This window comes from Erythrolamprus reginae, unplaced genomic scaffold, assembly GCF_031021105.1.
Source record: "Erythrolamprus reginae isolate rEryReg1 unplaced genomic scaffold, rEryReg1.hap1 H_10, whole genome shotgun sequence".
In the NCBI taxonomy this organism is placed as follows: domain Eukaryota; kingdom Metazoa; phylum Chordata; class Lepidosauria; order Squamata; family Dipsadidae; genus Erythrolamprus; species Erythrolamprus reginae.
The window spans coordinates 728,198-751,988 of NW_027248463.1; the positions used below are offsets into that span (position 1 = coordinate 728,198).

At 40.0% G+C, this 23,791-nt stretch overlaps 1 protein-coding gene across 1 annotated transcript; it reads left to right on the forward strand.

Moving 5' to 3' along the window:
- Window positions 1-373: 373 nt before the first annotated feature.
- LOC139155339 (COMM domain-containing protein 9-like) lies at window positions 374-18,620 on the forward strand. The gene is made up of 6 exons (XM_070730474.1): window positions 374-480; window positions 1,794-1,919; window positions 2,229-2,368; window positions 3,447-3,481; window positions 11,017-11,120; window positions 18,456-18,620. Exons 1-6 carry the CDS (start codon window positions 430-432, stop codon window positions 18,594-18,596), a joined length of 597 nt encoding a protein of 198 aa, XP_070586575.1. The 5' UTR covers window positions 374-429; the 3' UTR covers window positions 18,597-18,620.
- The last annotated feature ends 5,171 nt before the right edge of the window (window positions 18,621-23,791 follow it).

Consider the following 23,791-nt stretch of genomic DNA (forward strand, 5'->3'; position numbering starts at 1 on the left):
AGACATCTTTCGATAGCAGCAAATCGATGCAGACCACTTTGCTGCCATTTAAGGTTGATCCGGATTTTTGTATCATCCCTCAGAATGAAAGCATAGCGTATACAGTAAATGGATGCATATATAAAATAAATCGGCCATCCAAAGAATAACTTTGAAGTAGTTTGCCCTACAGTTTTCGTAAGCCCCCACAAACAGTCGTCTAAGTTTTGGGGCGGTTCAGTCACTGCATCCAGACGACGCTACCACCTCGCCTCCTTCCTCGAATTCCACTGCAAACTCAATCCAATCATCCAGTGGCCACATTCTGAGCCGATTAGCATTAGACTACAACTCCCAGACTGCAAAGCAGCTTCGGACTTTGCCACGTGACTAAAATTATTTTCACTCCTTCCAGTGATATTTCGAACCTAATCACATGGGAAGAGAAATATGGCTGCATTGGATAGGGAAGTGTTTGCCTCGCTTCAGTTCTTACTGAAAGTAAGTGGTGTGCTTATTTTAATTTGGGGAAAGGCGGATGCCGTGAAACAGCGATCAGCGGCAGTCGTTTTGCTCTAAACCACATTTAACTGACAGAGCACAGAAATGATTGTGCTTATGATTTGTATCCGAGCTTCTTATTAACAAAGTGATGTCTAGTTTTAATCCCCTTTTCACAATTGCCAGGTGAAGCAGGGACGTGGGTAAAAAAAAAAAGCACTTCCCCTTCTTTTAGGCATTTATAAATCTAAACCTAAAATCTTCCGTCGATGACGCATTAATGAAAAAATAAATAACAGGTTTTCATTAGGGTTATTATCTAAACGTCATGAGACAAATAATGATGGGGAACAAGGCAAAAAACAAACTTGGTCCCTTTTTCTTCTCCAACATCCAACTTTACTCTCCCTTCAAAATCAAGAACTACATATTTATTATGTCAAAATAGAAGTTACTAGATGCCTCCAGATGCACCAATGTTACACACGTTACCCTTTGTAGATTAACATAGAAACATAGAAGACTGACGACAGAAAAAGACCTCATGATCCATCTAGTCTGCCCTTATACTATTTCCTGTATTTTTAATCTTAGGATGGATATATGTTTATCCCAGGTATGTTTACATTCAGTTACTGTGGATTTACCAACCACGTCTGCTGGAAGTTTGTTCCAAGGATCTACTACTCTTTCAGTAAAATAATATTTTCTCACATTACTTCTAATCTTTCCCCCAACTAACCTCAGATTGTGTCCCCTTGTTCTTGTGTTCACTTTCCTATTAAAAACACTTCCCTCCTGAACCTTATTTAACCCTTTAACATATTTAAATGTTTCGATCATGTCCCCCCTTTTCCTTCTGTCCTCCAGACTATACAGATTGAGTTCATTAAGTCTTTCCTGATACGCTGTATGCTTAAGACCTTCCGCCATTCTTGTAGCCCGTCCTTGGACCCGTTCAATTTTGTCAATATCTTTTTGTAGCTGAGGTCTCCAGAACTGGATTTTACTGGCTGCAGTTCAGCTCTTCCTGTGCTATTTCTTGGATGAATCATTTCTAGTCTTATTCTTCTTTGCCTTGACTTTTTCTTGTTGCTCTTATTTTCATCTTCCATTCTTGATCACAGCTTTTTAGAAAGAAAGCTCTAGATTCAAAACCCAAAAAAGCTCCATTCTTTTTTCTTTTATTTCATAAGAGAAAACTAACATATCTATGATGCAGGCATTTGGGTTTCTAGTACTTGTTGCAATATTTTTGGGTGTGTGTGTGAAGGATCATTTTTTATTTATTTATTTGTTTCTTTCCTTGCAAGGCTCCTTCAAAAAATGTGGTTCGGCAGTTATGCCAAGAGTGCTTTTCTTGTTCAGGAAATATCTCTGGAAAGCTCACTGAAAGTACCTGTTCCAATCTCTCAGTAACTCCCAATGAAGCAAATCAGGTAAGCTGCTGAAATATGTTTAAGATTGTATGAATACTTAAGGATGCGCAGTATTATACAAAAGAAAATCATTTGTTTGCAGCATTTAATTTAGTACTTCTGAAGCAAATGAGAAATACCCAAGTTACATGATGATGATGATGATTAAAGAGCAAGGATTAAGTATAAAAGCTTAATAGAGAATTGGATAGACATAGATTACATAAATTGAAGTGTTTTGTTTCTTTAAAAAAATACATGGAAGGCAAAAGAACAAATGTTTTGTGAAATGCAATGTGAAACCCTTTATCTCTGTCATTTTTCTTGTAGTTAATCCAGTCTTTGCATAACTTTACAAGACACATCATTTACCATGGCCTAACGTCGCAAGAAGAAATTCTCTCTCTCTTTCCAGAAGGATTTCACCAGAATCTTAAAAATCTTGTAACCAAGATACTCCTGGAAAATGTGTATGTTTCAGGTTTCTAACTTTGGGCACAGACAAAGGGATTCAGTTTGAGGCTCATGATAGACCATGACTTAAGAAAGTTATGGTCTATCGTGAAATTTGATAGGGTAAGCAATTGTTATGGCTATATATCATCTCTAGAAAATGAAAACAAGTAAAAGCACCCCTGAATGGTTTTTTATACAATATCAGTCTGAACTTAAGTTATAGGCAAATCTCATGATAGTAACTTTGAATTATAACTGACTAGCTGCTACACATCTATCTAGACCCATGGTGTCAAGAATCTGCCAATGTTTGTCACGACTACACATTATTTTGAAGCACACACACACAGGTATTGTTTGACACATAAGGGAAGTGCTTCTATTTCCATATCAAAGTACATACCCTTAACTCCCCACCCCCCAATAGAAAAAGGGAACCTAATCAACCGAAATAATTTACCCCCATCATTCCAGTTATATGCACCATCATGTGTATGCCAAAGATATAATTTGGGGGTGAAACATTGACTTCTGGCCATAGCTTCTTATGCCAGTCTTTCTCAGAATGTTGCCCTTAAGATTTGTTGGTTCTCTGAGTTTTGGAATTTCCTGCCAGTGTAGCAATTTGGACATTTTAGAGTTTATTATAAGATTCTATACTTCTCTATTCCAGGTCATGTAGCCATGCTTGAGCAACTGGATATGATTTTTATAGTAAATTGGCTATAGTTATTTAGATTTCATGCCCTTGTCAAATTGCCCTTCTTTTCTGTGTGATTGTTTGTCACAGCATAACTCTTATTTCCCAGCTGCAATATTGCCAGATGAAGGCAGATAAAAGCAACTTGTCACCCTCAATGAACGATATTTGCAATTACTGAGCAAAAGAAATAATCTTGCAGACTGTCAGCTGTTGAAGCTTTAAGTGACACTGAAGTCCAATATGCATTAGATCCTTTCAGATTTCCTGGCCAAAAAAAAAAAAGTCTGTGGAGTGAAAAAAGTTTTGTGAAATCTGTTGCTGCTTTCTGCTACTATTCTGCCTTGCAAAGACAATTATATTTTTAAAAATTCATTCTTTCTTCTTTTTAGTGCCACCTGGAGAAATGAAGCACAAGCCAGTCAAAGTGAGTAGGAGGATATCTGTGGGATAATTGCTATATATAATGTATCACTTCTGTAATATAGCATGTCTGCATTTAATTTCACAGATTTGAGTTTAGGGCTATTTCACATAAAGCATGTCGAGCATAGACATTGTTTCCTAGATTATGTCTGAAGCAAGCATCAACCTCTTTTGTTATTGGAAGAGTCATGGATTCTTGTAGTATTTCTTCCAATGTTGTTATGTCTAACACAGAAATGAATAAGAAATATTAAATCTAATAAATGAAAGACATAAAATAAGAAAATGAAGCAAGTGTACATCAACACTATTTACTGTATAGTACTTCACACCAACACTGTTCACTATGCATCTCCACATCTGTCTTGCCACTCATCTTTATTTTTATCACATTAATACACCCCTTCTTTTTTTGAGGATTTCATTCCATCCATTCTGCTATTTATCCCATTTCATTCTATTAAATAGATCATCTCAGTATATTTATTTATATATTCATTGAGGATCGGTTCACCTTTCATCCTATTCTTGTTTTACCGCACCCACTTATTAAATGTCCCAATTTCCACTGCGTCCAATTTTTATTTTTTCTGAAATGCCCAATTCTCACCTAACAAAGTGGACAGAAGCATGCTCTTATACTCTGCCATTCTGGCTTATTGCAATATTCATTGCTTGAACTATATTTTACCCATTATCAACTTTTCGTCTTCTTAAATTATTTCTGTCCACTTGCCTGTCTTTAATAAATACTCTACTAAAGATCACAGATTCATCAAGTTGCTCAGTTTTTATCTTTTATAATTTGCTATCACTCCTTCCCTTTTCCCTGTGAGATTCAACCATTTTTGGTTTTTGATGCATTAATTTTCAGATGTACTCTTGGAATTACATCATATAGCCCCATGATGGCAAACCTATGGCACATATGACATACAGAGCCCTCTCTGCGGGCATGCGAGGCATCACCCACTCAGCTCTATTACGCATGTGTGCGCACTTCCTGCCAACTAGCTGATTTTCAGGTATCTGCCACACATGTGCAGAGGATAGGGCGCATGCAGGAGATGTGCACACATGCACAGGGGCAGTTGGGGGATCATGTGTGCATGTACAAGGGTGGGGCAAGCATTTCGGGGTGCAGTATGCCCCACGTGCATTTTTGGTCCCAGGAGACTTGAGGAAGGCCTGCTAGGCCCAAAAACCTGCACGGACTGTTTTTGGTCCCAGGAGGCTACAGAAAGGCCTGCTAGGCCCAGAATAGGGCATGGGGAGGTTCAGCCCCCCCCCTCTTGCATGCCCCATGTTTGATCCCAGGAGGCTGCAAGGAGGCCTCCTAGGCCCAAAACTGGGTGGGGTGTCGCAGGGGGAGGCGGGGCAGGGGGAACATGGAGGCCATGCATGCATAAACAGGGGTGGAGTGCATGGGTGGGGTATTGCATGCATTGCCTTATGCATGCTGTCGTGCACGCTTTCAGCACGCAACAAGAAAAGGGTTAGCCATCACTGATATAGCGTGATGTTTCCTACAGAACATTTTAGTTTCAGTATACAAGGCAGTGATAGTATACAAAAGTATGTTCATGTTCATGTCTAACCAACACCCTCCGATATTAAACAAGCATTCCTTATATATTTATCCCTAAATGTATTAAGCAATCAAGGGGAATCAAATATCCTCATCTTAATCGTTGTTCATTCCTGAATCATTTTTAAGCATTCCATTTATTCTCATGCATGCTTTATTTCCATTAGGCTTTGCTCTGGTTTCATATAGTGATCAACCTTCAGTTTCATTTTCAGCCAAATATTGGATAATGCAAGTTTATTCATATTATCATACACTTGGACCAAATATTTCTCTTACTGATGCATTTCCCAATGGTTTTTCTAACATCGCTTCTCAATAATAAATGGGATTGATAAATATGCTGGAAACATTCCTCCATGAACCAAAGCTTAATAAAGGCTTTTTTATATTTAGTAGGTGTGAGAATCTCATTACTAAGTCATTGTTGGTTTATCAAAAGTTTTTCAGTATGCAGTAAAATGGCATTACTATTAAAATGACATTGAATTTCTTGCATTATTGTGTATCTTTTAAGCTGCCTAATTCTTGTAGATGGCAATACATTGACAACCCAGGAAAATGCAATAGTGGATATGTTTTCAATACCCCACTTTTGTTAAACAAGAAATGAAATGCATTGTTTCCTACAAGGAAGTTATTTTTACAAAAACGTGCTGCTTTATGAATGTCAGTATTAATAGAGAGCTGCTAGGTTTTTTGAATTAGAGATTTTGATTCTTGGTTCGTATTGCACATTTCCAAAACCAGGAAAATTGCAGAGGGTTATACAGAGTCAGTTGGTGGTACCCTGTTTTCCCCAAAATAAGACATTCTCTGATAATAAGCCCAATTGGGTTTTTGAGTGCATGACAATAAGGCCAAGTGCTTATTTCAGGATTCAAAAAAATATAATGTGAAAATAAGACCAATATCATGGTCTTATTTTTATGGGAATGTGGTATATCTTTTTCAATATTACCTAGAAAAACCAATGTTTAAAGCAGTGATGGCGAACCTATGGCACGCGTGCCAGAGGTGGCACGTGGAACTATATCTGCTGGCACGCGAGCCATTGCCCTAGCTCAGCTGCAACGTATATATGTATGCCGGCTAGCTGATTTTTGGCTCACATAGAGGCTCTGGAAGGGCATTTTTGGCTTCTGGAGGGTCTCTGGGGGGGAGAGGGGAGGGCGTTTTTACCCTCCCCTGGCTCCAGGGAAGCCTTTGGAACCTGGGGAGGGTGAAATACAAGCCTACTGGGCCTACCAGAAGTTGGGAAATAGGCCGTTTCCGGCCTCCAGAGGGCTTCCGGGGGCAGCGGAAGCTGTTTTTGCCCTCCCCGGGCATTGAATTATGGGTGTGGGCACTCACGCACATGGAATAGCGTGTGCGCACACTCTTTTGGCACCCGAGGAAAAAAAGGTTCACCATTGCTGGTTTAAAGTATGTAAATATATTTGACTGCCAGTATGTAATGACTGATGGCTCCTTTGTTCAGAGGTTGTGTTTCTAAAAGCTTCTTCCCCATCTTTCATACTTGCCTTATTTTCTTCCTTCTTACCAGGATCCTTTTATGTGTTATTAAATACTAAGTTGTGATGGTCTTTTGATCAAACTTTTTGACCACTGAATATAACTCTGGCATGGTGTGCTAATAATCATTTTCAAGAAAGACATGAAAATAGATTGGAGGAAGCAGTTTAAATTAGCAAGCGAGTCCTGAATTGGGACATGCATGGAACAGAGACCAGTTTCTCTACAAATTCAAGGAAAAGGCTATATCTTTCTAAGGAATCCGCTGAATTATATCCCCTGCCTAAGAAGAATATAATTTATTAATATATTTCTTTTCTTTATTTATTTAGTATCCTCTTAGTTTTCCTTTGTTTTCATTTTCTGCATTTTATTTTTTATTTTTATTCTTTTATTTTTATGTATGTGATTGCAATTTTTATTAGCAAGCACACAAACATACACATTACATGAACATACGTTGAGAATACTCAGACAATATTTGCCCAATGAATATTTGCCAAACTAAGATGAACAAACAGACGAATGGACTCTCACAGAAAAAGGAGAAGTCATTCTTTAGTAAAAAAAAAAAACCAACAATTCAGATGCTTCACTTTTATTAATACATAAATGGAATATGATTATAACTAGTGCAAAACAATAAAAAATGTTCTGAGGGCAGACAAGACAAAGTGACCACTAGGATGAATTAATTATTTTGAGCTGGTTTTCTAATGTAAAGCTGTATGTGTGTATTAAATGTGAGCAAGAAACAAAGACTTGAATGAAGGAGGAAAAAAATATTTTTCCTCCCCTCTCCTCCTTACCCTACCCCTTGAGAATTCTTAATGGATAAGAGAAAGGTTTCTATTCATTTTCTACGTGTGTTGAGGAAAATATAGATCTTGCGCACAATTGATAGCTTCTCCAGCCATTGCATGAGATATTTATGACAAGATTACACTAGGCAATGGTCATTAGCCTTAAATGGAGATTAGATTTTTTTTAATGGTAGTAAAAAACAATTTCGCAAATGAACATTGTATACTATATACATTGATCCAGCCCCATTCTTAGAAGATTCAGTTTTAAATATAGTTGTGCAAAATGTTTCAGAGTCTAAATTCTTTGAGCTTGAGATGACATTTGTTTGATTTGCCTCTTTTCACCTGAACGGAAGTGTTTGACACACGAAAACACCTCAGTTCTGAGCTTGAAATGAGGTCATTGCAAGGTCTGAATACTTCTGAAATGGTTAGGAAATTGTTTTGAACTTAAATTGGGACATTTTGAGCCTGAAACATTTTGATTTTGAACTGCTTTAAACACCTGTCATTTTAAGTGTACTTGTTTGGAAGCAATTCACATTGAGGTGAATTGAATTCAGCAAGTAAGTATTGGGTGTTATTCTGAAGAAATATATGGAATTTCTTGCACTGTAAGCATCTATGCTATTGCTGGGTTGTTGGGGTTTTTTTTCCCCCTCCCCATCTTGACTTCATTAGTTTTAGTCTGCTACAAATAAGGTCAGGAGCATCTTCCAGAGTCATCCATCAAATAGAATTGTCTCTGGGGCTCCAACAAATAGATGAGGCATCTGAAGGTTGCTATCCTATACACATGCCATGTATCAGCAGGTTTTGGTTTGCAGGCACCAAAACTAAACCATTAATTGGTTTTTGGAACAGTCTTGATCTTTGACTGCCAAGTGAGCTGATGGTTGCTGCCTCTTTCAGGAAGCTTGAGGCTATAGATCAGTAGAACTAGAAGCAATTTCTATGTGTGAACTAGATTACAGGTTAATTAAGCCAGACTTGAGCGGAGGAAAATGGATGAGTGGGTGGAGGAAGATGGATGGATGAAGAATGCAATCCTCTTGTGTATTTATAGTCTATTTATAAAGATTCTCTGATGTGCCATTCCTAACTGTCAGAAATGTTACCATCAGGATTATTTCTAGGTTCTGCGCAGGTGCCGAGTTTTGTAATCCTTGCGGAATTTGGAATGGCAATTATCTTATTAGAAAGCTAGGTTTCTAATTAGACTTAAATGAATCTTAATTGAATTAAAACAAATCAGGGTAAGGCTTTACAGGAAATTAACAAACAGAATGTTTATCACAATCTAACCGTTATTTCTTAGGAGTTAGACCACAGCTGCCTTCTATTGTGCATCTGAAATGCTTTGCTTCTGGTCATACTATAATCCATTATTTTTTTCCTGACGTGTAAAGATCCAATCAAAATGGATGACTCGATCTGGGTTCTGCCATTCCTCTGGGGACAAACTGTAATGAGTTGAATTCTTGGTGGTGTTTTTAAAAAAAAAAGATGTCAAAAGGGAAGGTTTATCTAAAATTTGAGCCTTTTGTGACAAATTGAACTGTCCTTAGTTCAGCCTTTTTTAATAACTTGTCAGAATTATGAGGCGGTATCATTTCTGAGGCAACAAGCCGGTATACTGTATAGTGATCAGTATACAAAAAATCAGTTTTAAGTTTTTGAAACCAATAACAAATATTTAAAAATCAACTCTATACAAATATATATCCTCTTTTTTTCCAAGTCTGAAGACTCATTTGTCTTCAGGCTTGGGGTTATTAATTACTTGCCCTTTGGCTTGGGGTTATTAATTACTTGCCCCTTGGCTTGGGGTTATTAATTACTTGCCCCTTGGCTGATAAAGGAAATCTATGTTTGCTGTGTGAATGGGATTGATTGATTTGTAATAAACGTAGGTTTTAGAGTAGGTAATTTCAAAGTAAAATTGGATTTAAGATGTTTCCATTGTATTTTTATATGTTGTAAGCCTCCCTGAGTCCTTGGAGAGGGGTGGCATAAATGAATGAATGAATGAATAAGTAAGTAAGGAAATAAATAAATATTTTTAAAAAAAATAATATTGAGAATCTAAATAAAAATGTTAAATTGTTTCAGGGCTGAATATAGATTTTCCATCCAAATTATGAAAGAATTATGTAATTAGATTCAATAAAATAAATAAACATAAATGGGATCTGCAATATAAAGTCCATTCCTTGACCTATTCACAGTAAAAATTCAGAATTCCATTATTACTGAGCCAATATAGTTTTCATAGAACTTCCTTCCTTCCTTCCTTCCTTCCTTCCTTCCTTCCTTCCTTCCTTCCTTCCTTCCTTCCTCCCTCCCTCCCTCCCTCCCTCTTTCCCTCCCTCCCCTCTCTTTCTCTTACATGCATTCAGAAAATGCTTGGCTGGGTTGAACAAAGGGCAAAAGAGTCACAATATATAAGATACAGAGCCATAAAAGAAGAATATAACTTTCCAGAAATCGAAAGAAAAAAATAGCAATTACATTTCTTCATTCTAGATTTCCCCTCTTATATTTGTTTTCCAGAGCCATAAGGACCCCCCTCCCCCCGTTTTAACAAGTTTTCATCTGCCCCTGGAACATAGTCAATAATATGAGTGGGCAGCCTGGTGTACTCTAAATTTTGTTGGACTATACTTTCCCCAGTTTTTTGTCATTGGTTAATGGGAACCCAAATAGGCATCTTAGTGCCTAGGATCTTGTAAAGTAATATATCTTATTACAAGTAGTAGAATACAAAACCTACAAAGTGCTACTTTGTAAATAACAATTCTCCATATATCTGACATTAAAATATAGTGATTGCATCCATGCATAATAATGTATGCCACTCTACATACGATAGCAGAAAAACATCTGGAGCAGTATGATTGCACAATGAATCTGTCTTATATTGAACAAAGCTATTGATCTGCCATTCTTTATTTTGTAATATACACTGTCACATCTAGCAGCTTTCAAGATTTCTGGCAAGGATCTTTTCTAAATCTTTAACTGAAAATCCACTTAGGGAATAATGAATATGAAACTCCATACGTATGGCTACCAATAAATTGTTTGATTGGTGAAATTTTATCCACTTACAAACTTTTTTCTAGGGTTTAATGCAAATGTTTTTCAAATCACATTGGTAATAATTTTAACTGGAGGTATCAATTAAACCTTGACCTTGTATGTGTAGAAAAATTATGCCTACCAAGAAATCAATGGGATCAACCTTACCAAACATGGTATCCTCTTCTTGTTTTGGACTTCCAGTATGGCTAAAGATTATAGGTTTTGTAGATGAATATATTTATAAGTGATAAATTGAGAAAAGTTGTGTTCTGCTATTGATCTGAACAAGCTAATCTGAAAATATGCTTATTTTCATGAAGCATATTAATGCAAATGCTTCTATGCAAAAATTGATTAATATGCTTAGTTTCAGCAACTTTTCGACAAGAAAGTTGATGAACTTCAGTTTTTATCTGGGTAAACTTAACTTAAAGAATTCTGGAATTGTTTAACAAACTTGATGGTGATTTCCAAGAACAGAGGTACCGTTCAGACTTAAGTGTATTGGTTCACTGATTCCATTCCATGTCCTTTCAATTTCAGTTTCCCTCCCAAGACTAGTAGATATGGATTGGAGAGTGGACATCAAGACATCTTCAGACAATATCAGCAAAATGGCTATTCCAACTTGCCTGCTACAACTTAAGGTATTGTCAGATGGATTTTCGTGCATTTATTAGTTTTTCACAAGAGAGACAGTTTTTCCCTTTCTATGCAAACATATATACATATACATACACAAACACACACATATATATACACACGCACATATACATACATACACACACACACACGAGTCCTTTGGGTTTGGGCGGCACAAAAGTTGAATAAATACATCCATCCATCCATCCATCCATACATACATACATACATACATACATACATACACACACTGTACACACACACACACATATAGACACACAGTATATTTCAGATCACAGTATTTTATGAATAAATAACACAGCGCAAGTTAAACCAGCGTCAGAGTACTGCCCATAACTGTGTGCCTCGCATCCAGTGTATAAAGAGGTCCCCAAGTTACGTTTTTATGTATATATGAATTTATTTAATTTTTCTTTCTTTCTTTAATTTATTTGCTGCCCATTTTATTTCATCATAACTCTGGATGGCTTACAGCATTAGAAGCATTAAAATCATAACCGGTAAATATTTATAATAAAACAAAAATGGAAACTACAATCAAAAATAGAATTATAGTAAAAAATAGGGAGGAAAGGAGAAGATGTACTTGGTGAGGCAGGTGGAATTGCTTGTGTAAGTTGATTTTCCTGTGTGTCAATTCTCACACCACAAGCATCTACAAAATGTGGCTATCAGTTTTACAGCCAGTGCATACATTCTGTGTATATAAATCAGGACTTGCATAACTTGAAGATGTGTCACAATCAACAGCCTTGCCACCGCCTTATCTCATTATTCCGACATTAAACCACTGGTTGATTGCTATAAGTAAAATCTGTTCTAATGACAGTCAACTAGTGCCTGGAATTTAAATTTTGTGGAATATTTATGAGGCCAAATCTGCATTTGTATGCTGCTCTTCCCATTGAAATTCTTCCTTAAGCAAACAGGGAAAATATGATAGTGGTGGCCTCTTAGGCAGGTTGCATGGAGAGATTTCATAAGCCGCATGAAGGCGCAAATTGCATAAACATTTCTAGAGGTTTGTAAGTGAAGTTAGGTCCTATAAAGCAGCGTTTCCCAACCGGTGTGCCGCGGCACACTAGTGTGCCGCGAGACACAGCCAGGTGTGCCGCGACAGCTCCAGCTGGGCGGGGAGCTGCCGGTGCCTCCAACCCGGCTCCTGCCCGATGCCGCGGTTTCTGGCGCTCTCCTGCTGCGCCCCAAAGAAGGAAGGCAGGAAGAAGGAGAGCTTCATTCTTCGTGCCTTTTTCCCGCCTTCAATGGCGTCGGCGGCAAGTGTCCTTTGGGGCCCGGTGGGAGGGCACTGGCAGCGGAAACAGGCTGCTGGCTGCAGCGGCCCCGGGCACCGTTCCCTGTAGGCTGCGCACGCCAACGCACCCCAAAATGCCCCCCCGCGCACCCTTTTCCAGGGGCGCACAGGGAGCCGCGGCCACCCGCCCCCCTGCCCGATTTCCCTCCGCGCGGCTGGGGACGCGGATCCACCGCCCTCGCCAGCCCGATCTCCCTCCACCCGAGTGGGGAGGTGGATTCGCCGCCCCCGCCAGCCCGATTTCCCTCCACCCGAGTGGGGAGGTGGATTCGCCACCCCTGCCAGCCCGATTTCCCTCCAGTGGCTGGGGACGCGGATCCACCACCCTCGCCAGCCCGATCTCCCTCCACCCGAGTGGGGAGGTGGATTCGCCGCCCCCGCCAGCCCGATTTCCCTCCAGTGGCTGATCTCCCTCCGTGTGGGGGGGGGCGATGAACTGACGACCGGGGGCTGTCCGTCCGTGTTGGGTGGTGCAGGGCAGGCACAGGCAGCCCCAGGGGAGAACAAGGGAGGGAGAGAAAGGAAAGAGAGAGAAAGGGAGGGAGAGAAAATTGAATGAAGGAGGGAGAGAAAGAAAGAGTAAGAAGTAGAAAGGATAGAGAAAAAGGAAGAGAAAGGGAGGGGGAGAAAGGAAAGAGTGAGGAAGGGGGGAGAGAAAGAAGATATGAAGGAGGGAGAAAAAGAAAGAGAGATAGAAAGGAAAGAGGGAGAGAAAGGAATGAGAGAGAAAGGGAATGAAAGAGGGAGAAGGGGTGAGAGATAGAAAGGATAGACAGAAAGGGAGAGAAAGGAAAGAGAAAGGGAGGGAGAGGAAGGAAAGAGAGATGAGAGAGGAAGGAGGAGACAGAAAGAGAAGAAGGAAGGAAGAGAGAAAGAAAGAGGGATGGAGAGAGAAAGGAAGGAAGAGAGAGAAAGAGGGAGAGAGAAATAGAGCGAAAGGGAGGAAGAGAGATTTTTTTAATCCAAACTTTTTTTAGCGCCCCCCCCCCCCCCATGTTCCCCAGGATTTTGAAAATATGAAAAATGTGCCGCGGCTCCAAAAAGGTTGGGAAACACTGCTATAAAGCAGTGTTTTCCAACCTTGGCAACTTGAAGATATTTGGACTTCAACTCCCAGAATTCCCCAGCCAGCGAATGCTGGCTGGGGACTTCTGGGAGTTGAAGTCCAGATATCTTCAAGTTGTCAAGGTTGGGAAACACTGCTATAAAGGAACCTATTATATATACAGGCCCCTATTAAATCATAAATGCCTTAATAACTGACTAAGTCCTAAAACTGGTCTGAGGGTGGAAAAGTGAAGCCTCTGCCAAGCTATTAATGGGAAAACTGTTTTTCTGGGTAGTTGTATTCTGTGTAGGACAGTGATAACAATTCCCCAGGGCTGATTTCCTCTGGTTAGTTTCCAGTTGGCACTTTAAAAAAATGCAAGACCAGAGGAAGGGGCAAAAAGTGAAAAAATAGCACGTCTGATTTTGTCATACAAGTAAGTCCCTGGACTTCGCAACCCTACATATGAACTGGAAAATGTGTCATTAAGTGAGGCACTCAACCACACATGATTTTCCTTTTTTTGCCATGGTTATTAAGTGATCCACTGTGGTTACTCAGTGAGACATCATGTGATCTTGATTTATGAGCTGGCTTACCCACTGACTTTGCTTGTTGGAAAATGGCTGAGAAAATCACAAATGTCAGCCATATGACCACAGGATGCTGTAACCATAGCAACAAATGCTAAGTAATAGCAACAGCACTTAGGCATTTGTTTGTTTGTTTGTTTGTTTGTATTTATATGCCGCCCCTCTCCGAGGACTGTATACCATTCCATAATGTTTTACAGCCCTCTCTAAGAGGCTTATAAAGTCATATTGTCCCCAACAGTCTAGCTCCTCATATTACAACCTCAGAAGGATGGAAGGCTAAGTTAATCTTGAACCCTGTCAGGATCAAATTCCAGGCCATGGGCAGAATTAGCATGCAATACTACATTCTAACCACTGTGTCATCAGGGCACCAAATCACAATCATATAATTAGTTGCTTTTTTCAAGTACCATCATAACTTTGAATAATCAAAGCAAGATTGCTTTGTTAAACAAGAACTACCTGTAGTATCTTCAGAAAATCCAATACTTCAGAAGAAAAGGATTTAGGGGTAGTGATTTCTGACAGTCTCAAAATGGGTGAACAGTGCAGTCAGGCGGTAGGGAAAGCAAGTAGGATGCTTGGCTGCATAGCTAGAGGTATAACAAGCAGGAAGAGGGAGATTGTGATCCCCTTATATAGAGTGCTGGTGAGACCACATTTGGAATACTGTGTTCAGTTCTGGAGACCTCACCTACAAAAATATATTGACAAAATTGAACGGGTCCAAAGACGGGCTACAAGAATGGTGGAAGGTCTTAAGCATAAAACGTATCAGGAAAGACTTAATGAACTCAATCTGTATAGTCTGGAGTACAGAAGGAAAAGGGGGGACATGATCAAAACATTTAAATATATTAAAGGGTTAAATAAGGTCCAGGAGGGAAGTGTTTTTAATAGGAAAGTGAACACAAGAACAAGGGGACACAATCTGAAGTTAGTTGGGGGAAAGATCAAAAGCAACATGAGAAAATATTATTTTACTGAAAGAGTAGTAGATCCTTGGAACAAACTTCCAGCAGACGTGGTAGATAAATCCACAGTAACTGAATTTAAACATGTCTGGGATAAACATATATCCATCCTAAGATAAAATACAGAAAATAGTATAAGGGCAGGCTAGAGGGACCAGGAGGTCTTTTTCTGCCGTCAGACTTCTATGTTTCTATGTTTCTAAAACTTAAATGGATCTACCAAAAAGCTACATTCAGGTTTCCTAAATGGTAACAATGTAAAAAAAAAGTCCATATTCTAGCTTTATCTCCAACTTTCCTGTTTATCTGGAAGTTCTCAAGGGCAATTGTATTCATGCCAGATTTCATCTGATCTTATTTACTGTGGTAATTGAAAATACTGTAAGCATACTCAGCAAATCTCTGAATGTGGTTACTATATCGCTCAGGTCTTAACAAAGTTTAAGTTAATTGCCCTAACTATTAGCTTAAATCAATAGGATTTTAGGTAGGAATGGGACTTTTCACATTGATTTCCGTGGAATATGTTTACCAAGGCAGGATCAATCATACTGTTTACATATTATCATCTCTATGACTATGGCATACGAAGAAGCACTTACTCAATGATTAACATCTACTGCAAAGGCTCCGAGTCTACAGAGAGGGGCGGCATACAAATCTAATAAATAAATAAATGCATGCATGCATGCATGCATGCATACATACATACATACATACATACATACATACATACATACATACACACACACATTGTTTTGCATTACAATGAAACCACATTCAGACAAAATCAGAATATGATATATATGGCAGCCTGACAAGGAAAGAAAAACCAGCAGTTTGGCTTCTTCTAAGAAATTTGTCTAGAAACATAGAAGCATAGAAGATTGACTGCAGAAAAAGACCTCATCGTCCATCTAGTCTGCCCTTACACTATTTCCTGTATTTTATCTTAGGATGGATATATATTTATCCCAGGCATGTTTAAATTCAGTCACTGTGGATTTACCAACCACGTCTGCTGGAAGTTTGTTCCAAGCATCTACTACTCTTTCAGTAAAATAATATTTTCTCACGTTGCTACTGATCTTTCCCCCCAACTAACCTTACATTGTGCCACCTTTTCTTTTATTCAGTTTCCTATTAAAAACACTTCCCTCCTGAACCTTATTTAACCCTTTAACATATTTAAATGTTTCAATCATGTCCCCCCCTTTCCCTTCTGTCCTCCAGACTATATAGCTTGAATTTGTTAAGTCCTTCCTGATAAATTTTAGCTTTTTCAAGTCTAGTTTTTTTTGAAGCAGGATTACATTAAACCAAAATCCCAGCGACTGGTTAGGTCCCACAGAGTTGGCCTTCTCCGGGTCCCGTCGATGAAACAGTGTTGTCTGATGGGACCCAGGGGAAGAGCCTTCTCTGTGGTGGCCCCGACCCTCTGGAATCAACCTCCCCCCCCCGGAGATTAGGACGACAAATCTAATTAATAATAATAATAATAATAATAATAATAATAATAATAATAATAATAATATGAAGGGAGAATGAGCAGTAAGCTTCCTCAAGAAGCCTTCCCTGGACCCAGCCATACTCAATAACTACCGTCCAGTCTCCAACCTTCCCTTTATGGGGAAGGTTGTTGAGAAAGTGGTGGCACTTCAGCTCCAGCGGTCCTTGGAAGAAGCGGATTATCTAGGTCCTCAACAGTCTGGATTCAGGCCCGGCTACAGCACGGAAACTGCTTTGGTCGCGTTGATGGATGATCTCTGGCGGGCCCAGGACAGGGGCTTGTCCTCTGTCCTGGTGCTTCTTGACCTCTCAGCGGCTTTCGATACCATCGACCATGGTATCCTTCTGCACCGACTAGAGGGGTTGGGAGTGGGAGGCACTGTTCTTCAGTGGTTCTCCTCATACCACTCTGGTCGGTCGCAGTCGGTGTTAGTAGGGGATCAGAGGTCGACCTCTAGGTCTCTCCCTTGTGGGGTGCCTCAGGGGTCGGTCCTCTCCCCCCTGCTATTTAATATCTACATGAAACCGCTAGGTGAGATCATCCAAGGGCATGGGGTGAGGTATCATCAATACGCCGATGATACCCAGTTATACATCTCCACCCCATGTCCAGCCAACGAAGCAGTGGAAGTGATGGGCCGGTGCCTGGAGGATGTTAGGGCCTGGATGAGTGTCAACAAGCTCAAACTCAACCCAGACAAGACGGAGTGGCTGTGGATCTTACCTCCCAAGGACAACTCCATCTGTCCGTCCATTACCCTGGGGGGAGAATCACTGGCCCCCTCAGAGAAGGTTCGCAACTTGGGCGTCCTCCTCGATCCACAGCTCACATTAGAGAAACATCTTTCAGCTGTGGCGAGGGGGACGTTTGCCCAGGTTCGCCTGGTGCACCAGTTGCGACCCTACTTGGACCGGGAGTCACTGCTCACGGTCACTCATGCCCTCATCACCTCGAGGCTTGACTACTGTAACGCTCTCTACATGGGGCTACCTTTGAAAAATGTTCGGAAACTTCAGATCGTGCAGAATGCAGCTGCGAGAGCAATCATGGGCTTTCCCAAATATGCCCATGTTACACCAACACTCCGCAATCTGCATTGGTTGCCGATCAGTTTCTGGTCACAATTCAAAGTGTTGGTTATGACCTATAAAGCCCTTCATGGCACCGGACCAGATTACCTCAGGGACCGCCTTCTGCTGCACGAATCCCAGCGACCAGTTAGGTCCCACAGAGTGGATCTTCTCCGGGTCCCGTCAACTAAGCAATGTCGCCTGGCGGGACCCAGGGGAAGAGCCTTCTCTGTGGCGGCCCCGGCCCTCTGGAACCAACTCCCCCCAGAGATTAGAACTGCCCCCACCCTCCTTGCCTTTCGTAAACAACTTAAAACCCACCTCTGCCGCCAGGCATGGGGGAATTGAGATCCTCTTTCCCCCTAGGCCTTTACAATTCTATGCATGGTATGTATGTATGTATGTTTGGTTTTTATATTAATTGATTTTTAATCATCAATACCAAATTATTATTGTACACTGTATTATTGTCGCTGTTAGCCGCCCCGAGTCTCTGGAGAGGGGCGGCATACAAATCCAATAAATAAATAAATAAATAAATAAATAAAGAGAAGGAATCTTTGAGCTTGCTGGCCTACAACCTAGAACTACTGTATGTATCCTATCTGTTTTTGAAGAATGTGCAATAATGAGGAAGTCTTGTTTGTTTGTTTGACTTCTATGCCGCCCTATCCCAAAGGACTCAGGGCGGCCTTAAACAATAATAAAAAATACAATATAAATAGATAGAAAGGGATATGTGCTTTGAGGTTAGATTCCTTTTATATTTCCCGTAGGATGATTTTAAAAAACCTCTGGTTTTCTTTCAGATTCAAGAAGATGCTGGTTTGTGTGGGGATGACTTTGCAACCTCTGCATTAACAGTAGAGCTGAACAAACAAACATTGGACACTATGTTGGATGGTCTAGGGAGGATTCGGGATCAGCTTTCTACAATTGCAAATAAATAATAGTCTTAAGTAAAAAAAAACAAACCCTGCCACAGCCATTTGTATGCATAACAGTATTTTCTTTCTAACTCGAATATGATATTTCATAAGAATTCATTTAGCTATTCTATTTTGTTTCACACCCTCAAGGGCTAAACACAGTTTTAATAATCTAGATATTCTCAAAGGAGATTGTGTTTTGGGTGCACTGCCTAAGATAAGCTTATAATGTCACTCGAGCCTTCTTTTTTGCATCTATTGCTACAGAAGTTCATACTGCGGTAATAGGAAAATTTTAACAAGAAAAAGGACCATCCAGTGAAGCACATTATTTCCCTGGACTAAAATTGTAACACTAGAAACACAAATGCAGCTAATAGACCAGCTTCCAATTCACACATACTTTTGAAAAGGCTGTGCTGGAGAGCATGTCACCAGAGACATTTTATCTTCACTGATGCATCATTTTTGACATAGGACAATTGTGGCACAGTGTCTTTTGTCATTGTAGAATGTCATTTTTCAATAAGGCTGTTTTATGCCAAATAACTCCAGACTTTGTAATAGCGGGAGGGAGGGAGGGAGGAAAAGAAAAGTGTCACTTCATACTGACTTTTGATAGGAAACAAGAGTCACTGCAATTTAGCTATACTAAATAAGATTACTAATAGCAATTCTAGGTTCCTGTAGCAATACAGTAGTCCCTCGCTATACCGCGCTTCACCTACTGCGGCTTCACTTCATCGCGGGTTTCTGAGGAAGTCGATCGGCAGATTTAAACAGCCCGCCGAACTCAATCGGCAGGTTTTTTTAAAAAAAAAATATATCTAAAATTGTAAATACTGTATTTAAATACTGTATCTAAAATAAATACTGTGTGGGAAGGGTTTATAAACACTTAAAACAATGAAAACTTACCAAACAATTACAATATAAATACTTAAATAAGTACTATCAGTCGATAAATTCCCCATCTCGGATTTCACCTATCGCGGCCAGGTCTTGAACGTAACACCAGCGATAGGTGAGGGACTACTGTAGTGTCATTGTCAGCTCTGAAATGACCCAAATGGGGCCATTTTTGAGGCTTCAGAATTGCCACAATGTGAAGAGAGGACAAGGAGTGGGAACATAGTTAGATTGGGGAGGGGGGTTGTAGCCAAAACAAAACAGTTTCATGGGAACCAAGGACATTCCAACAGGTGGATAGAAGAAAGGGGTGAAGTAACCAGGCAACTGGCAAGCACCTTGATTGGACAATGTTACAGATAGTTTGGGGAAAGGGGAAAACTTTCATTTTTAATCAGGTAAAAACCATTGGAATTTTCAGAGTGGGTTTTCATCAGCATGGGCCAATCAATATGACTTCTCTGATAAAACTATTCTATGAGGAACCTGTCTGTCTTAGAATTCTGCTTTCTATGGGGCTATTACTTGGAACATTGACAGTCATTGCAGCATACAGTAAATCCTCCCAATTAAACACAATTAAGGTTGTCTCCCAGGAGTTTATGGGAGGATTTACTGTATAGACAAATGTCTATCTCTGGTTAGTGGTATTTGATCAAAGTGTTCTGACCCAGCTCCCCAAACACGACAAAACCTGTGAAGTGAACTTAAAATATTCTTTTATTAGGAGTGCTGACAGCCCCTGCAAAAAGTTTGTCTCGCAGGCTAATAAGTCCCTCTGGCTGGAAGATGAATAGTTGCCTGCCACATCTATTCATCTCCACCCCTGCCTTTTATCCCCAGAGATAGGGTGGGACTTCGCTGGTGTAGGTGGTTCTTCCCCAGGATCGGCTCACAGCTTTCCACTGCTCTCCTCTGCCTTCTGTGTAGCTGCAAGTCAGCCACTGGACCCAGCTGTTCCTCCTCTTCTTCAACCACCTCTAGACCTGGGAGCTGTTGATTCTTCATCTGAGGGCTGATGGATGACCCAGGCTCCACCTCTCTTTTCTCTGCCAGCTCCATTCCCTCTTCCCTGTCAGAGCTCTCAGATTGCCTTGATACTGATCCTGACTCCCATACCTCCTCCTCTATTTCGGATGCTGTAGGGGTCAGTGGACAACCGGCCACAAAGGATACAAAGACTGTATCCTAACAGTAGCTTTTTTCCCCTTCTCTGTTGGATGTCAATCCCTGTCCAAAGTCATTGTTCGCACTATGTTCTATAAAAGTCATTTTTAGCTCAATTGATATTAATCATTGTCCAATATTATCCTTCCCTTGCAGTGAATTAGGTAAGGTAGAACTTACCTTCCTTTACCGTTGATTACCACAGCTGCCCAGCTGTTGTGGGGTGGGTGACCTTGACTGGGATAGTCTCCCATGTGTTTCCTCCTTTGTTTTTAACCATCAGAATGCCCGTAACATTGTCCATTGTCTTGACTTCCACTGAGCCCTAAAAATATCTGTTTTGTGCATTTTGATCACATAATCCTGAATCCCCTGATTTCTAGCACTTAAGCTGGCATTGTTGAAATGCTAAAATATTTCTTTCAGACCTGGAAAGGCAATTGCTCCCTGTCCAGTTACCATAGTGATCATCATACCTCTCATCCCAAAACAAAAATAATGTCTCGCTTATCTGTTCATATCAGACGTTACCAAAAAAAAAGCAGGAAGGTTTTTTGTTTGCATTTCCTTCTTTTTCTCCTGGGTTGTGTACTAGTCTCTCATTTTTAATGACTAATTAACCCTGGCTTTTAAAGGGTATTTATATTTTTGTTAAATATAGAAAAGTGAAAAAAAAAAGTGTAAACATAACCAGAGATAGTGAACTGATATCCTGAAGTTAAACGTGAATGAGATGTCTCCTTGCATTACACCAGTAATGCCTGGGGGGACGTGGAGCGATGTCATGACGGACGCATGACCCTGGAGAACATGCTTTTTTTGCTGCATGGAGCAGTGAATTTCCACCGAACAATAGCAGACAGCACAGAGTAGGAGATATGAAGTGCAGATAACAAACCCTTAAGAGACACTATGGAAAAATATTTAACAGGGATGAAAAGAAAGTGGGAGAGAGACGGGGATAATGAGACAAACATAAGTCTCCCAAAAGCTAAGATGAGGAAATATGACGAAGTGTATGGAGCGCTTGGTTTCACCATGACTACAGTGGGAGACAAGGAAAGACTGGTATGTTTACTGTGTCTAAAAATGTTGACAGCGGACAGATTGAAGCCAAATAGATTAAGGCGTCACTTAAACACATTATACCCCAATCAAGCTGATAAGCCGCTTGATTTTTTTCAGTGAAAACGTGCCTAATATTGCAAACAATTGGTCCCGGTGGAGAATTGGAGCCGTGTGAAATGTTTGCTTCTTCCTAGGGGGGAGCATAATAATAATAATAATAATAATAATAATAATAATAATAATAATAATAATAAGTGGTCCCAGTGGTACTTGGCACGCTGGGCGCAGTACCAAAGGATCTCAGCGAACATTTGAAAACCATTGGAATTGACAAAATCTCCATCTGTCAATTGCAAAAGGCCATTTTACTGGGATCGGCAAACATAATTCGTCGCTACATCACGCAGTCCTAGGTGCTTGGGAAGCGCCCGACTGGTGATGAAATATGAAATCCAGCATAATGATCTCGTTTGCTGTGTTGTACTGACATAATAATAATAATAATAATAATAATAATAATAATAATAATAATTTATTAGATTTGTATTTATTAGATTTGTATGCTGCCCCTCTCCGAAGACTCGGGGTGGTTCACAACAATAATAAAACAATATTACAATGAAACAAATCTAATATTGAGAAATAATTAAATAACTGAGAAACACTGCCTTACACCAAGATATCATCCTAATATTTTATTATTTAGTAATAACTTTCCGCTAGCCTCCTAATACATCACATATATACTTCTCAAATATTTATAACTGTTGTATAAGTGACGGTGTTGAGAAATAATGTCTGAGGATAATTATGTGGCAGATCTGAAACCTGAACCTTTTCTCTCTTTTTTGCATGTGTTCCCAGCTCTTGATTTATCTTGTTGGGTCTAGCAGAAAAATCATTTTATACACCATAGTGAACTGTTTTATATAACATTAAATCGTGGGCCCTTCCAATTCAGTCATCTCTGCAATAGTTCTCAAGATGTTGAGGCTAAGTGCAAGTGTTTTCTTGCAGGGCATAGCCTTGACTGGTGTGATATTTGTTCTGCTAGAAATGAGCCAATAGAGTGATCTGATCCTGTTCTTTGATGTTTACTCAGCCGTATACTTCTTCATAGGAAGCCAGAGTTGCTAAGTCTTAAGTGTTGGAAAGCAAGTATACGTTTGCCTGAGATGCTTTTTAAAAAATTATTCATACATTTTGCTGCCTTCAGCTGAAATCCTTCCCATTGGCATTCAGGACATTAATCCTATGCTATTAATTACCCTAATTTTCCTGCATCCTTCTCTCGTTGAGGGCAGTTTTGTATATAAAATGGTTGGCTGATTTATTTTCTGCAAGGCCTTCTGAGGCTGGAATTGCTCAAGCTTTATTGAATAACCGTCTCCCACTCAATGTAACTTGATTAAGGTTTAATAATTCAGCTGCCAATCGGCTTGAAGCTTTCCAGCACCACGTTGCAGATTCTGACCACCAGACTGGCAAATTCCACTCCTCCCCAAGCCGTGTGGCTGCTTTATATGCTCTCTGTATCTTGAGGCAAATTTAGTGTTGGTTAATGATGCTAATATGTGGTGTTTATATGGCATCTATTCAACTACTATTAAGCCAACTATAGAAATGGGGAAGCTAACTTGATTTCTCTGAAGTTCTATTCCAGTGAATCAGGTGGAAAATCAAGAAACCTCTCACTGTGAACCCTTGGAGCAGTGTTTCTCAAGCTTGAGAAGTTTAAGATGTGAGGACTGCAACTCCCAGAATTCCCCAGCTAGCATGCCAGCTGGGGAATTCTGGGAGTTGAAGTCCACACAATGTAAAGTTGCCAAGGTTGAGAAACATTGCCTCGGATGACCTCTGCATTGGCCTGACTCCAGAAATGCTCATTCAGACGTGAATGATGGTCTTTTCTTTCAACAAATGCCCCTGCAGGATGTGGGAATATGTCTTCTAATACAGAAGTGGACAACATGGGCCTCCTGAGATTCCTGGGTTATAGCTGCCATCATCCCTCACTTTAGATTTGTTGATGACAGCAGAAGAATTGGAGTGCAGACACTTTTGGAGGGCCA